The sequence below is a fragment of the Triticum aestivum genome, chromosome 2B, assembly GCF_018294505.1.
Source record: "Triticum aestivum cultivar Chinese Spring chromosome 2B, IWGSC CS RefSeq v2.1, whole genome shotgun sequence".
Classification (NCBI taxonomy): domain Eukaryota; kingdom Viridiplantae; phylum Streptophyta; class Magnoliopsida; order Poales; family Poaceae; genus Triticum; species Triticum aestivum.
Window position 1 is genome coordinate 89,336,906 of NC_057798.1, and position 17,017 is coordinate 89,353,922.

The 17,017-nt window shown below is 45.8% G+C and overlaps 2 protein-coding genes across 2 annotated transcripts; one reads left to right on the forward strand and one right to left on the reverse strand.

Annotated features, from left to right (window-relative positions):
• The first annotated feature begins 6,643 nt into the window (after nt 1-6,643).
• On the forward strand, nt 6,644-9,509 carry LOC123043646 (WUSCHEL-related homeobox 11). The gene is made up of 3 exons (XM_044466165.1): nt 6,644-7,306; nt 8,628-8,803; nt 9,088-9,509. The coding sequence occupies exons 1-3, from the start codon at nt 6,715-6,717 to the stop codon at nt 9,103-9,105; spliced, it is 786 nt and encodes a 261-aa protein (XP_044322100.1). The 5' UTR covers nt 6,644-6,714; the 3' UTR covers nt 9,106-9,509.
• Nucleotides 9,510-11,036: 1,527 nt separating this feature from the next.
• On the reverse strand, nt 11,037-14,418 carry LOC123043647 (cyclic dof factor 1). Its single transcript, XM_044466166.1, has 2 exons — nt 14,234-14,418; nt 11,037-12,651 (listed from the first exon to the last, which is right to left on the reverse strand). The coding sequence occupies exons 1-2, from the start codon at nt 14,315-14,317 to the stop codon at nt 11,296-11,298; spliced, it is 1,440 nt and encodes a 479-aa protein (XP_044322101.1). The 5' UTR covers nt 14,318-14,418; the 3' UTR covers nt 11,037-11,295.
• Nucleotides 14,419-17,017: the final 2,599 nt, after the last annotated feature.

Below are 17,017 nucleotides of genomic sequence, written 5' to 3' on the forward strand. Positions count from 1 at the left end.
GCCTGGGTGCACCGCACGCAGAGCAACGGGACAAAGACGGCGGAGGAATGTGCCAAGGGAGGCGGTGGCAGCCCGGCAGGGGCGGAGCAGAGCATGCAGGGCAGGTGACTGACGCGGTGACGCCTCGTCGTTGTCCGCTCGGCCCAGTCTCTGGTGCGTGCCGACGGGGAGGAGGAAACCGCCGTGGGGAACCGAACGGCGGGCCAATCATAGGCGGCCCGAGCCCCCGCGCGGCGCGGCGTTGGCAATTCTTTAGCCTATTCCGCGCGCGGCCGCGACGTGGAGCGCCGAGCAGCAGAGAAATTTTGATTCTCCCTCCCTCGTCGGGGACGGGGAATTTTCTGGCCCGGGTCGCTTTGCTTCAGACCGCAGATTCCCTGCTACTAGGGTCAGCAGCCATGATGGACGGATAGATAGATAAATATAGATGGTAGATTCCTCAATAAACAAGTTTATCGGAAGCGCATGCACGTACCTACGTACATGCATAGGCGTAGATTACTAGATTTTCCCTGCCCGTGCAGCGGAGATCACTCACACGGACACGATATGCCTGTGGCCATGGAGTTTCAGGTGGTACGTGTTAACTATAGCTGGTCCATCGGGGATGTGGTGGCGACATCATAGGATCGGTACCTTATCCCCGGTACGCGGAAGAGACCAACGGCGGAACAGTGGAGCGGGCAGGCGAGCCACGTCGCGATGCCGACGCCGGGCGCCGGGGTCCGGACCGGCCGCGTGTGGTCCGTCCAAGCTCCGTCGATCCCCGACCCAACCCCAACCCCAACCCGGCGCGCCACGGCCAGGGACAGCGATCGGCCGATCGATCGATCACCTAAGAAAAGCTAGCACCAGGCGGACGATGGCCCCTGCGTGGACCGAGGGTCAATCCAGGCACAGGCCAAACTGTGGGGCACTTGTGTTCCCCCTCGACGTCTTCCTTTCCAAGAGCACATGTGATTTGGACGCCTTTAAGGTGAACTCATAAAAAGCTTATCTTGGTCTAGTCATCTGGTGGCGGGCGAGCATGTATGGCCACTAGAATCTGCATGTCTCCGGACTCTTTTCTCTATTCCTAATGTCTCAGTTGGTAGGTCGCGTTTCGAATTTTATTTTCGTCCCACCTCATCCGGTCTTTTTTGATACTTCTTTGGTACTTCCTCCTACCTCCCACCCGTTTTATTTCGCTGGGTTTTTTTCATCCCTCCCCCACCCCACCGGTTTAGTTTCGCGTCACCCTCTCACACAACGAAAAAAATCTTAACAGATCATAACTTTCCATGTTGGTGCAAGTTATTTTTAGTAATGTCTTTATGTGAAAGAATCAATCACGATCAATCTCTAAATATCAAATCTAAATTAATTAACCTTACCTTAAATTGCTCAATCACATTAATTAGGAAACAAACTAACCGATTTTAAGAAAATATCTACTCTTAATGGAGGGTATTACATACCAAACATAGGTACGTCATTAGCTCGCTTCCTTCCCTTCTCTTCCCTTCGTCCCTCAGTCCCATGCTCGTGGCGCTGAAGTGGCATCGACAGGCGATGGCGGCGAGGACAGCACGTGGCAGCCCCTGAAGCACGAACACGACTGCACCTTGGGTCTGCCGTCTCCCAAGATATGGGTGAGTTCTCTTGATGCCCACCCTAAACCCTCACGTCCTACAAATTCCTCAACCTCTACCATCTCGATTTCGTCCATGCTCTGATCCAAATGACGATGCAGCTCCGGCCGATTGACAATGGAGGTTTGCCATCCTTCCTCTCAGCACCCACTCCTGGAGGAACGACACGCCATGTCGATCGAACCCGGTCGAGATCACTCACCAAGATTGCTATTCGGAAGTTTTTTGTCAAAAAGTGAAGAGTGGGACGGGATCTGCACTTTTGTTAATATCTCTACTCCTAATGTCTCAGTTGGTAGGTCGCGTTCCGGGTTTTATTTTCGTCCCACCTCACCCGGTCTTTTTTGGTACTTCTTTGGTACTTGCTCCCACCTCCCGCTCAGCCGAGACGGTTTATTTTCGTACTCCCTCCCACCTCACAGGTAGTTCCCTCCACGCAAAAAAAAATCGAACCAACCAATCTCTACTCCTAATGGAGCAGTTGGTAATCTTCGCCGGTCAATTTTCGTCCCACCACTTTCGTCCGGGGTTTTTTCGTAGGTTAACTGTCGTAGATTTTTTTCGTCGCCTCCCCCATTTCATCGGTTTATTTTCACTTCACCCTCTCACACAACGAAAAAAACTGAACGGATCAGAACTTTCCATACTGACGCAAATTATTTAGTAATGTCTTTATGTAAAAGAATCAATCACAATCAATCTCTAAAGATCAAATCTAAATTAATTAATCTTCATAACGTTTGTTTCATTTCGAATCACGTCCATAACTTTCCTTCCTTGTTTGGGCAGAAACTGTTTGGTAGCAGAGATTAGGAAGCTTCCTATGAGTGTAGTAATAGGAAGTATTCTTTTTCTTGATGATTCGTTTCCATGCATGAGGATAGTAAATTATGCCAACATTCACCACTATTTATCAATGTCATCAATCGTATCCATTTCTACCAGTTTTAAGGGAATCTGCTCGCTATGTCTTTTTTAAGGGGATCCGCTCGCTAAGTCGTCGTCGCATGTTATTTTCACAAACAATCTCTACTCCTAATGGAGCAGTTGGTAGCCTCGTACAGTTTATTTTTGTCCTCCTCCCACCTTTTCTGGTTTTTTTCATCCTCTCTCCCACCTCCCAATTTCGTTGGTTTTTTTTGTCGGTTTTTACTCGCCCCCTCCCACCTCCCAATTTCGTCCGGTTTTTATTCGTCCCACCTCCCATCACCCCCTCGTACTGGTTCTTTTTCTCTCCACTCTTTCCTTGCAAACCAATAATTTCCTAACATACAAAAGATCACGAATCTATCTTTCTTTACCCGAACCAATCGCGCCCTACATCAGTGCATTTCTTTATTAAGAAAACTAACACGTAAATCTTGACGCATTGCAAACAAATCCCGTTATGGACCTAATTAATTTATTATGGAATCTATATGTGGTCGCATTGGTTCTTTTTCTCTCCACTCTTTCCTTGCAAACCACTAATTTCCTAACATATAAAAGATCACGAATCTATCTTTCCTTATCCGAATCAATCGATCCCTACATCAGTGCATTTCTTTATTAAGAAAACTAACACGAAAATCTTAACGCATTGTAAAGAAATCCCGTTATAGACCTAATTAATTTATTATGGAATCTGTACGTGGTCGCATCTCTCCCCTCGTGAAAAAATCGCATCCATCTCCCGTTAAAAAGGAAAAGAGAACATGAACGATCAATCCCACACCCTGCATCTCAGTAGCAAAAAATCGCCCCCGCCTCTGCTACTGCGCCTTGCCGTGTGCCCGGCTCGACCCATGCCTCACCTGCATGGTTGGACGCCGCCGTCTCCACCGCCACGTACAAGAAAACGGTGGGCAGAACCATCCATTCAAATCGCACACCCCACCCTCCTCCGCAATCCCTAGCCCCGCATCACCCTATCGCTTTCTCGCCTCTCTTTCCCCTCGATGTAGATGGTGCCGAGTGGCGGCCTCGAGCACCGGCAGTGCCGCCCTCTCTATCTTTGCTGCGTCGAGAGATGGGCCGAGGCTATTGTCGGTTCGCCGCCCACGATTGGGCCGCCTCCGGTTGTCGCGCACCACCGGCTCCAGCTAACGTGCCCGACCCTCTCCGCTTTCGACCTTCCGGTGACCACATCCCTCCGCGCCTCCATCCATCATCCACAAGGCCACTCCCTGCACCCACCCTCCTAAATTCTCCATACCGGCGGACAATCACTGAAGATCCAAGTTGGCCGATATCAATTTTCTTACATGCTTTCTTTATCAGTTGGTGATGGGAATGGGTTCCAATTTCTCTCTTGACTGTGGATTCGCAGGCAAGAAGCGCTTCTACATGCATCCTCCTGTCGGTCCCTAAAGTATCAAGGTAAATGGTTGATGTTGCGTTTGTCTAGGATGATATATGTTGGCTCTGTTCTGGTTCATCCGAGCAGTTTGGTGACTAATTTACTGATAATTTAATTATATTAATTAAATGAGTCGGGTGTATCGTCGTGCATTTATCTTGCCAGTAATGTTCTGTGATGCTCTGATGCACTTTGGGAATTGGTTATCTTGTCTTCAGTGCAGAACATTTGTTTATTAATGCATGAGAAGAATCCTTGTTACTACATTGAACCTGTTTTATAATCCATATTGTTATGCACTAGCGTGTGTGCGTGTGAAATAGATGGATTATGGTCTCGTACCCAATAAGATGGATATGTGTGTGTGTTAGAGAGAGAGAGAGGGGGGGAGAGAGGGAGAGAGAGTGAGGAGGAGGGAGGGAGAGAGTGTGTGTGAGGATTTGATGGTAAAAAGGTCGTCAATGTCACTTGATATGTATGAGAATATTAAATGTAGTATTAACATAATTGATATTGAACTCTTAAAGTTAATGTGGTCCCGTTGCAACGCCCGGGTGTTCTTCTAGTCATACATAATGTTTGGATCTAGCTAGCTTAGCTACAAAAGTATACTACGTTGCACAGTGGTCTATAAAATGAATAGGGTGTTGTATACACTTATCATGATTCACATCCACATTCACTTTGTAGTGCACAAATGGTTATCTCTTTCTTGCTTTTGCGATGAGAAATATGGGCATCTCCGAAGTGTTATTACCTGCAAAGAAAAAAATATTCAAGCATTCGAAACAAAGAACTCAAAATGTTTGAACGAAAAACGCATGAATTTGAAATGACGAGTATCATGCGATCCTATAGGAATCAAAACCACAAAAAAAACTTTAAAGTTGTCATTTTGAAAAGGAGACCAATCCCGGCGACCGTTCGCCAGGAACAATGGCAAGCGCGACCCCCCGAGATGGCAATTTATGTGCCTGGGGTGGCGTTTTGCAAAACTGCCATGTTATTTTGTAGAATGTGGGGAGTTTTGGGCAGAAATTGGCACCCTAAGATCTAAACCTAACTGCTCTAGGGGGAAGGCACGCTACAACTAACTGCTGAAAAACGCAAGATTAGCGCTAAGAAGCAACCCTAGTTTAAGTACTAGCGTCCCGTTCGATGGGATCCCACCCTAGCAGACGTTCACCAGATAACATTTTCGATGAAAAACGCATGATGTGTAGACACAAAGAGAAAAAAAAACATGATGCAAGACATCATGTTGGTTTCTTGCAAAATTCTTATGGAATGATCTATTCCATAGGAATTTCAAAGGAAAGTAGGATATCAGCAACTTAATTCCAAATGCTACCAAAGGAAAATTGCTTATAGGGATGACATGCTGTAAAATTATCGTTTCCCTTTGCTCGAAACATAGCCTAAAGCTAACGTTTATACACTCGTGTAACACCTTAGCTGAAAACCACCAAAATCCCCCCCCCCCACCCACCCACCTTAGGTTCTAAATGTATACGTAGATAGCACATCGGTATATATCTTACTTCTTTCTGAGTGGATATATATCATATTGTCTATTCCGCTTTGTCCAAAAACGTTTACCTTGAACCAACAACTTTCCTTTTACAAGTGTAGCTGAATATCAATATACACAAAAATGACGATGCAGTACTAAGTTTTTTGTGTGTGGAGGCAACAATGTGGTAGTGTGGTACTAAGGGCAACTCTAGTAGAGTCGACATATCTGCTTGATCGCCATAATAACCGTTATTATGGATTTTTTGCTTTAAAAGGGCATTTTATCGAAGTGAGGTTGGGAGATTAACGGACAAAAGGAGCTGGAGGCCAACAAGGAATGGAAGAAGTTGTTCCACTCATATCTCGTCTTTGCTTAAAGCTTAACTCGCATTCTGAGATCGGAGAAAAAAAAGGAATGTACCATTAATGATTATGGAGTGAACAAAGATTAGATATTTGTGTGTTGCCCTCATAGTCTCCATATCTATATGAAGCACAGTACATATGCAACATGGAGGCTGCCAATATGCCAACTCTACTAGAGTTGCTCTAAGTTGGCTACAGCTACTTCACTAGTGTAGGTAGCTCCTTCGTCAGAGAACAAACTAATGTTACACGCGCGCTAACTCAATTATTATTTTTAATCGGGAATAACCCCTTTTCATTAATAACTGAAATAACAGAAATACATCTATCCATAACGAGAGAACGGAGACCAAAAAGGGAGAGTGAGTTCGTGAGTTCAACGCACCACGCGTTTAACTCAGTTCAACACTCAATTTTCTCTTTGCATATCCGACGGCCGCAAACCAACAGTGACACCAAATTCAATCTGGTTTCGGTCAGTAGAAGGTTTCGGTCACTAGAAAGTGGCAAGGTTCCATAGCCCCTCGCGAGTCAAACATCACCGTCATGTCACCCCCACAACACACAACTTCACCTTCACCGGGACACGACTGGAACGGTACCGCCAAGCTGACACCCCGGAGACAGCCGACGAAAAGGAGAGCACCGGTGGTAAAAAGATTCTTTTGTCCTCCACCGGCTGAATCACCACCCAGGGAATGTTACCCCTCTCACTCGCAGCAACCGCACTAGCGCGCGATCGACACTATATATATAGCGTGCCCGAAGCTTCTGTCTTAACCAAGCAACACATTCCCTCGCTCTCGCCTCATAGTCCAACACTCCCAATTCCCGGCCATCCTGCTAACTCGACCGATCGTGTCCATGGACGGCGGCGGCAACAGCCCGGACCTGCAGCCGGCGGAGCCGGTGCGGTCGCGGTGGACGCCCAAGCCGGAGCAGATACTGATCCTGGAGTCCATCTTCAACAGCGGCATGGTGAACCCGCCCAAGGACGAGACCGTGCGCATCCGCAAGCTCCTCGAGCGCTTCGGCGCCGTCGGCGACGCCAACGTCTTCTACTGGTTCCAGAACCGCCGCTCCCGCTCCCGCCGCCGCCAGCGCCAGCTCCAGGCGCAGGCGCAGGCACAGGCCCAGGCCCAGGCGCAGGCGTCCGCTGCCTCCTCTGGGTCGCCACCCGCGCCTGGCGGCCTCGGCTCGGCGGCCTCGTCCACGTCGCTGGGGCTGTTCGCGCACGGCGGAGCCGCGTACAGCTCGTCCTCGTCCTCGTCCTCGTGGCCGCCCTCGCCGCCGTCGGTGGGGATGGTGGGGGACATGGATCAGTGCGGGGGCGGCGACGACCTGTTCGCCATCTCGCGGCAGATGGGGTACGCGGACGGCGGCGGCGGCTCCGGGTCGTCGTCGTTCTCTGCGGCCGCCGCGCAGCAGCAGCAGCTCTACTACTCGTGCCAACCAGGTGAACCCCGCCACATGCCATGCATGCCTCGCGCTACCGATGCATGTTTTTGTTCCTCCCAAGTTCTCAACCATGAACAATTCGATCGCACATGCATGCAAGCTAATTTACGAAATTTCTAATCAACATTTTGGCTTCTTCCTCGATCGGTCGATGGGATTCATCTTCTTCTTCTTCGCTATATATTCGGTACAAGAAAATCGTATTATTTACCTTTTCACCTCTTGTTTGGATCATAATATCAGTGCCTCATGCACATCTGCGGTAATTGAAAATTTTCAACCAGAAGTTGCATTGTCTTTGCTTTGTTCTTGCATGTATGGACAAACTACTAGTACTTTCGTGTATGTACTACTTTTCGATCATCGCCGTAATTATGTTAAAGTTGTCATATATTATGTGGCTTCATTTCTAGTTTTAGTTTTCTCTCTGGTAAATACAACACAATTCTATTACAGTTTTGCTAGAACTCATCTAGATGAGATTTAATTTGGTCTCATTCACCTTTTATAGCCATTGGATGTGATGCTATAAGATGCGTGTGTGCTGACGTGGGTTGTATTCGTTCTTGTTTTCGAGGTGAATGAGACCAAATTACGTCTCATCTAGATGAGTTCTAGGTACTCTCATTCTATTATATTTTGAAACATTGTTAAAATTCTGTCTCTTTGTTTTAATTGTTTGTTTCGTAGTAGTACATGCTTTCAGCCACTTCTAAGGCTAAAAGAGGCATGCGCAAGTCAGGCATAATTTCCCCATAATTAGCAACAAACAACCCCATTACATATACTGATTGTTCTTGTCCAAAATATCATAAGTATTTAAGGCAATGACACAGTCTTCAGGATGAACTTTGACCATTAATCTATGTGCAAACATGTTGTCTCACTTTAAAAAACAGTTGCACATTATAAAATTTTATATGTAGCAAATATTAATTTCATTGCATGGACGCTTGTGCTAGTAGTTCTTTCTTTAAACTTTGAAATGTACTACTACTACTCCATTTTGGATGGGTGTGGCGCTTAATTAACTGTACTAATTCAGCCATGTTGTACTCATTCTAAGTTTGTAACCACATTCTATGCTGCGTGCATTATATAATTCTCCTATAGTCGATCGATCGCACGCGTGCATATGTACTATGTTAAGCATGCCTATCCTGAATTTTCCACAACAGACAGCTCATGCATGTTCAGAACAAGGGGACACATTAGCGCGAATATTGGAGGCGTACCATGACAGAAAGCTGATGGGATGTTCATATTTCTTAGAACTTAATAGAGTATTGATGGTGATTTGTTTGCGTGCGTGCGTGCAGCGGGCATCACGGTGTTCATCAACGGAGTGGCGACGGAGGTGCCACGGGGCCCGATGGACCTGCGCTCCATGTTCGGGCACGACGTGATGCTCGTCCACTCCAGCGGCGGCCTCCTCCCCGTCGACGACTACGGCGTGCTCATGCAGAGCTTGCAGATGGGCGAGAGCTACTACCTGGTCAGTACTCAGTAGCACACGCTGAAAATGCATGCACATAGACATATGATACTCCCTCCGTTCCTAAATACAGTACTCCATAAGTCTTTCTAAAGATTTCAACAAGTGACTACATACGAAGAAAAATGAGTGAATCTACACTCTAAAGTATGTTTATATACATCCGTATGTGGTAGTCTATTTAAAATATTTAAAAAGACATATATTTAGGAACGGAGGGAGTAGATAATTCATGGAAAATGTCTTCTCATTGTGTTGTCTTGTAATTTCCTGACGATTGGCAGGTCGCGAGGTCAAATTAATGGAGCTGGCTGGCCGCTGATTGGTGTGAAATTTGAACTGGTTCCTCCGATCGTTGGAGACGGACGCATGCAATGCTGCAGGTTTCAGTTAATCGATCTCTCGATGCAAACGGAAGCTTCTAAAATTAGGACGTACGGAGTACTGTACCGTGGAGTGGAACTGGTGATCGCACGATGGATCGAGGAGCAAGCAGTCCATCAACCGTGCGTGCATGCCATGCCTGTACGTACGTGCGTGGTCGATATAGCAGCAGCTTATAGATATAGCGGCAATATACACATATAGTGCACCATGTGTCCAGTCCAACATATATCCACCTATGTAATCATATGCATGCATACCACTGTCACTGTGAACAACATTGCAACCGATGACAGCGTGTAGCGTAGTCCTAAATTTCACCTTTGCCCGGCCGTCCGAGCCATTCTTTTTTACCTTACATAATTCCTCTGTATTTGCTTCGTCGAGATGAATGTAACGCCAGATAATACTACAGAGGAGATGCGTACTGTTTCTGCATGGCACGTACGTACAAAAACGTTGCTGTGCCTCGCCGAACCGTAGCTCGTCGTAGGTGCAGCAGAGATTCCCCGACGGGCCGACGCGTCGAGCGACGCCGGGAACAGGTGGGTCGCAAGTGGCGAGCTCACCGCCCCGTGCCGACCAAAAGGAGGACACCGCGTGTCAAAAAGCTCGCACACATGTCATTTTCCACTGTATACTTTTTCCAACGCGCGGCCGGGTTCGGAGCTAAGCCTTGGATCTGGTGACCATGATTGACTAATCGAGCATGCACTTGCTATACCTCTTCCTCTTGCTTTGGGATCAGATCAGATAAACTACTATAGGTAGTGTAATCTGCCTTCCCTAGCTCATGGACTTTGGTCATCCGCAGCCTACCCTAGCCGATATATGTCGGTCCAGTGGTGCCTGCCAAAGTGTTGTGGCGTGCATTATCAGTGAGGAATCTACCCCTTTCCCCACTACCATTTGTGTCAGTCAAACTTAGACACTACGGAAATTCAGTAAGTAACACGCACGCTTTCGGGTCCGGCTAGCCGGAACTTTGACTGCTTCTGCTCTCCGCCTAACATTTGGCTGCGGGGTTGCATCAAAGCTAGCTAGGAGCCTAGGATGATCGGTCGATCGACCAAACGTTACTCATTCAGAAGAGGAAAAAAATGCACTACACCTCCAATGGATCAACCAAGCGTTAGTACGCTACTCATTCAGAAGAGGCAAAAATGCAGAATAAAAATCCCAACCACTGCAGTGACAGTGAGAGTGATCTAGCGACAGGCTTTTTACAGGCATGTCCTTTCGAGTTCCTGCAAGGAATATGCTAGTACACTACTTCTACTTCAGTGCATGCAGGGAACAAAAATATCCGTATCAGTGGCAGAGTTAGAATGCTGACACATCTGCTGGGAACTGAAAAAAGAAGATGCATGGTGGAGCATGAACAGAAAGAGGCGCTGCACCGAGTCACCTGTCACATCCGCAAAGAGCTTACCGAACCATTGATAAGGAGGGGGCTTTACGACTTGGGAGACTTCCTGAGCTTACAGATCGACGTTGATATAAAGGCAGCACAGTGTGTAGTAGAACAAAGACAAAGACAGGGGCGTCTCAACTAATAATCAGAATGCAGGCCACAAAGGTGACCAACCACTACTAATTTGGCTTCTAGATAGATAGATAGATAGATAGATAGATAGATAGATAGATACCCATAGCTTACAACCACCACTGGTCAGTAGTCACTCGGTGCTCAGCACTCGCATACGCACAAATGGCATTCCAGTAGAGAAGCAGAGGCATCAGCAAGTATCAAGAAACACACAGAAATGTCACCGGTTTTCTTCAGAGTTGAACTTCTCCTCGGCTGATTCGTGTTCCAAAACCTTGTGGATCTCAGTAAACTGAACTCTGAAAGCAGAATACATGTATGCATTAAGCAACGCTATTAACAATTATTGTTATTGTACAACCAAACACATGCTGATGGTCTGATCATGAACCCGGTGGAGTGTCACGAGCTCTACAAGAAAATTACAGGAAAAGAAAAACACCACTATTCCGATAGTACAGTTGCACAACATCTACATCGCCAATCAGTGCTCAGACAACATCATTTTCTTGATATAACATGCTTGAAGAAAAGTAAAAACACGACGGAAGTTTCCATATCACGTCATCTCCTGGAAGGACGCAAAGCGGGATTGAGCCGCGGGGTTCGCTTGCATGACTCGGGCTGCGTTAGACATTTGCTCCCTGCCACCAGATTTTGGCTGGAACGGTCTAAACATGCCACGCTCGCCGGGTTCAATCCCGAGGGTGGTCCAGATCGAACTCTTTGCAGCTTCGTCGGGGTCATCAATCCGAAGCGTCTTCGGAATCCACAAGGATTTTTCTGCCTTTTCACCACCTTGCGGATCAGAATCTCTCGGGTGTTTTCCAAGGACTGGAGAACCACTATCTGAACATGTACTACTGCTTGTGGGAGGTGCTGCTGACATGCTATAACCAGGTCCAAGCCACGGCGCGCTCCATGCGCCATTTGGCCAGGGAGAAACCAATGGCCAGACGGAAGGCGGCATTAGAGGGAAAGGAATGGGTGGGCCACAGAATCCTGGCATCGGTACCATTGATGGAAAGTTCCATTGAATATTACCTCCATGGCCATTTTCTGAACAATTTGCGGGTTCAGCTGGGACTGGGCACACTGGTGCTGCCATGGCAGGAACACCATTCCATGCTGGATTCCATGGGTACATAAAAGGGGGACCGGGAAAGCAGGGTATAGGAGGCATGGGAGTGACGCCATTGCAATCCCCGGTAATTCCATTTTGATGTACCCCAACTGCTACTTTAACTGACTCAATCCGTGGATTATCAGAAGTTGCTGCTGAAGGTGGACAGGTCTGGTTCTCACCATTTCTGGGATGTGCTGTTGAGGCAGGGTTGCTGTTCTTATTCTGCTCTTCAACTCTCAACAAAGAAGCCATGGAGTTAGGTAGAGTGGCATCAGACCCAAACAAAACTGCTGGTTGATTTTCCTTTATAGGCAATGGAATGACAGAAGCATCACCTCCAGGAGCGGCTAGACTGCTTCCTGGAATCAATATACCATTACAGTTTGTACCGGAGCTCTTACTCTTGCGCCTACCAGCACCGACAGGGAGGTTTCTCATGCTTCCACCTGCCGTCCAATACCTTTGACAACCCCTACAAAAATGCCTTGGTTGGTGAATGTTGTAATTGTTGTAGTAACAGAACTTTGTGTCCATGCTGTTACACCGAGGACATGGCAGAATCTTGTCTGGCTTCTTTAGGACCTTCTCTTTGTTTGATCCATCACCCTTGGTCTTAGCTGCTTCCAGTGTGGATTCTGGTTCAGTCATCTCATCACTGTTGGATGTCTGGTTCTCACACGCACTCGAACTATTAAGGCCAGAATTATTTGGTTGACTAAGATTTAAGTCAGGCGGTGTGCATGAATTTTCCTCAGTGATCCTTGTGTCTCCTGTATCTTTGCATGAATCCTGATGATTAGATAAAGAATAAGTTAAACAAGATGAATGGCAAAGTAACAAGTATATTTGTGATAGGACAATAGAACAAACAATAACATATACAAATCCAAGTACTAAAAGCCATTAATAATTAATTATATCTAAGTCATTCACAAAAATGGTATTTTCTGAAATAAAAACATAGCTATAAGACCATTTGAGAAATGAATGTCTATCTTCAATGCTTGTTATATACGCTAATATATTTTCAGCAACTAGGAAAACCTTCTGTGTGTAACATCTTATTTTGTAAGAGGCGGCAAGCTTAAAAAGACGTACCAATATCTAAATAGTATCAGAAAACAAATTAGTTTGCGGGGATATGGTTGATTTGACTGGGAAACATGACTTGTTCCATTCTTGAATCTGGATGATGGCTATTGTTTTTCTTGCACTCAACATATATTTCTATGTGGCGTCACTGACAGAATTTTCCCATGATAGTGCAGAGAGCTTAAAACCTATGGTTACCAGGCATAACATATGTATGACATGGTCTGGTTTGTGGTCCGAACTTTCAGATGTAAATTAAAAATTTCATAACATTTTAGGAAATTTGAGACTAAGCACAGTGGGCACAGGTGAGTCCAATCGTCGTCAACGATACTATGAACCTATAATTGCTGCTGCGGACCAATCTTAGATTCCACGACAGTTAAGCTCTATATAGGATCAGAAATTCAGACTAGAAAGGTAACTGTGCATCTATGTCACAGTTGGTGCACAAATCCAGTAGAACCAAGGTAGGAAATTTGATATGGATTTCCATCTACCTAATCCAAAGCACTCATCGCACCCTAAAAGTGAATTTGTCAAAGTACAGGCGGTAACTAAAGTGAGCTTTGCATCAAAACGGGCAAACTTTAGAGGAGTTTCCATTTAGATAGAGTCCAAGACTAGCTAGTCCAGAGGTGCTTTAAAATAGCCTGATGTACAAGAACTTGTAACCACATCAAAATCTGCTCAAGCTCAACTAGGTAAGATAAGAGAATTGGCATATCCCTATATGTACCCACCCAAAATTCATGTGCAGATACAGTCAACTGACGCATCACACAGCCATCCTGCAATTACTAGCCATGAAACGAAACCCATAAATGATACTTTGAACTGTAAAACCAGCTACAAATCGAAAAGCTTGACATGGTCCCTATCTAACTAACCTAACCTAATCAATCTTCCAAAAAGATGCAAAATTAGCAGGGATTCGACTGGGACAAGTGCCTGAATAAGATCCAGCACATGACTAGATTAACAATCTGCTGCTACGCCGAAACGATATGCCTTATCTTGCAGTACTAATTCAATCCGTAACTAACTGACATGAACTGATTGAAGCAACCACAGAGAGGCAGCTCCTGGTAGCTTTTCCAAGTGTCCATACGGGAGAGGAAAAACAGAGGACATGTACTTGTACTGTATAAAATCGCACCATTTCCTCGAATCAAATCGGAAGAGGATGAAGAACAGACAGAGCGTTTGGCGAACTGAAAGGGGGAGAACAGAACAGAGTAGATTCTGAAGAGGGGAGTGGGAACTCGCGTGACTTCACCTCTGCCGGCGCCTGCGGGGGCGTACGGGGTGGCGCCACGTCGGACTCCGGCGGCTGAGGGTGTGCGGCTCCGGCGAGCTCCATATGGGGCAAGATCCGACAAGTGGAGTTGGCGACTCAGCTACAAAGGGGGAAAAGATTTGCTCCCATTTAGCCTCGCGTCCGTGCAGCCACACTACTGCACTTTTTGGGTAATTGCATAGTGGTCCTCACTGTTAAGCGGGTCGGATCCATTTAATGGATATCCTGCTTTCGCACTCATTTGTATTTATTTTTCTTCCCTTTTTCACCCGTCGTGTTCGTTTGTGTTTGTATTGGCACTTATCATTTGGGTTGTATGGACCCTGATAGGTGTCATCATATGGCACTAAGCAATTTCGTCCTCGCGTTTTTTTATGGCAAGTTTAGTTATCTAAGGATGTCAATTTTAGTTGCGAAGCATGGCAACTTCCTGTTTGGTGGTAAGTTTCAGTTTTTTTTTAATTTTGTTTTTTTCCGATGGCAATTTTAGTTGTAAAAACGTTAGGACGGTGTTACTTCGTGCCACACGTCTGGTACTTATCATTTGGACTGTATAAACACATGATTTGTCACAAAAAAGTGATTGTGGGATTATAAGATAACTAACCATTCATGTTGAGCGGTGTATAAACACATGATGATATGGTTCATGTCATCCTTTTGTTTACTCCTTCGTTTCAAAATAAGTGTCACTGATTTAGCATAAAGTTGTACTAAACTAACGACTTAATATGGAGCGGAGGGAGTATATGTTAACAAGGTCCATACGACTTCTTTCTCCGGCAAGTCGGCTTTTTGATGGAGTGGGTTTGTGTTTCGGAGGTTAGTGTGCTTTTGTTGAGTTTGATGTGTTGTTGGCAGGAGTAGTCTTGGTCATGGATGTATCATTTGTTCGGTTTTTCGTGATTAACCTGACAACAGATCTTCTTCTTAATCAATAGAACAATCAAAGCTTTTGCATTGATTTCACACACAAAAAAAAGATTCTCATGTGTCTGTGGAGTGAACACGGTCAAATAGACTAATTAAGATATGAATGAGAGTGTCAACTATTGATGTCCTTGTTTTTCTTCGTTTGTCACTTCATATCAACCGACTCTAGTTCCTTTAGATCAAATAGGCTTGTCGATGATTGTTGGTTTGATAAGATGTGAATGACGAAAGTTGTGGAATCAACAAAATATTGAATATCAGGAACATGATCCGGAGAACACAAAATCATACGAGGAAGATTATGATCGACTCGCCCCCATTCCTACACGATTACTATGTCATGGACTCTATGGGATTCATGATGAGGGGAATAGCAAAATACGAGAATGATCATGTCGTTATGGTGCATCAGCTTCCTAAACTTGGCAAGACAAACATATCATACATTTTGAAAAAAAAAAAAACTAGAAAAGAAGCCGCACACATGTGTATCCTTACTTTTAACTTGCTCTTGAAAAATTTGTAAAATATAACCTTCTGTGACCTAGGTGAAAATGATATTTTTGGAGTTCTTTAAATCTGCAAATATATACTTTTTTTAGAGTTCTACAAAGTGGATTCCGGTGCAATAATCCGTTGCCCGTTAGCAATGTGGTTTCCCAGCGTAAACTTATTTGTGGTTACCAGATAGTTAGGGGGTTGTTTAACAAATGGACACATGTGGTTTACCTCACCGGGAGAGGCCGGTGGCCGGCGACTGGCGCGGCCGGTCCGGGCCCCAGTCAGCGCCCGGGAAGCAATCCTTGGCCACGAATTGCCGCGGCCCCACCGCTCGGTGGGTCCCACGTCCCGCCACGTCATTCCGCTCTCGCTGTCAATCTGAGTGTGCGGTGGGCAAAACAGCCGGGCGCACGTACCCGAAAAGCCGTTGCTGTTGCGAACTTACGCCTCGCGGAGTAGCATGTGAGGCTGTTTATGTGGGTCCGGTTGTGTCTTGGGCCCGCTGTCTGCGAGGTGAGGGTGCATTCCAGGGAGGGGAAAAAAGTACTAAAGTAAGAAACAGAGGCCGGCGAGAGAAAGCTTTTGCCTTTTGAGTAATGCCTTTTTTTTGGAGCAGCAACACGTGGACCTCACTCTTCCGGTGTAAAATTTGTTTTTGTTTGAGTGATCTTTGGTCATGCAAAAGTTATCAACCAAAAAGTTTATTTTTTTCAAAGAAATAGTTTACCAAGGATCAAGTCATTCTTTTATGGATTTGAAAAGTTTTTATGGAGTATATGGCAGGAGGCTGGAAATTCTTTGGAAGGGCAACCCATTTCCAGCTTGACCAACTCGACGCTGGCTGGACTCTTTATTGCTCCATGAAAAATACATTTTAGACCTTTTAGGCACGAGGAGCTGCATATGCGTCTGTGTCCACACATCCTGGCATGTTAGCAACCACATGATAAAAATCTTTTCCTGTGCTCCCAGTTCCTTAGGCAATATTATACACGGATCGCGCCATTTTTCAGCCCGCAACTTGCACGATGGGGTATACTAATCACATGGACCGCATGTTGTTGGTCCCTCTCCATCCCTTGGATGCCTAAAGAACCCATGCAGAACGATTGCTTTATTTTTATGTTATTTTATTTTTATTTTTTGGAAACAACAAACAAGACGTCTGGTGATCTTGAGTACATAAGATATACTCAGGATTTCAGGTGCGCCATGGTCTGTGCATGATGGTCATGTTTTCCATAAACCGTTCGACCATGCACCGAGAAAGCCCCCAAAACGAAGGAAATTCAAGCTGGGAAGCAGACTAGTGGAGGGGAAATGAGCCTG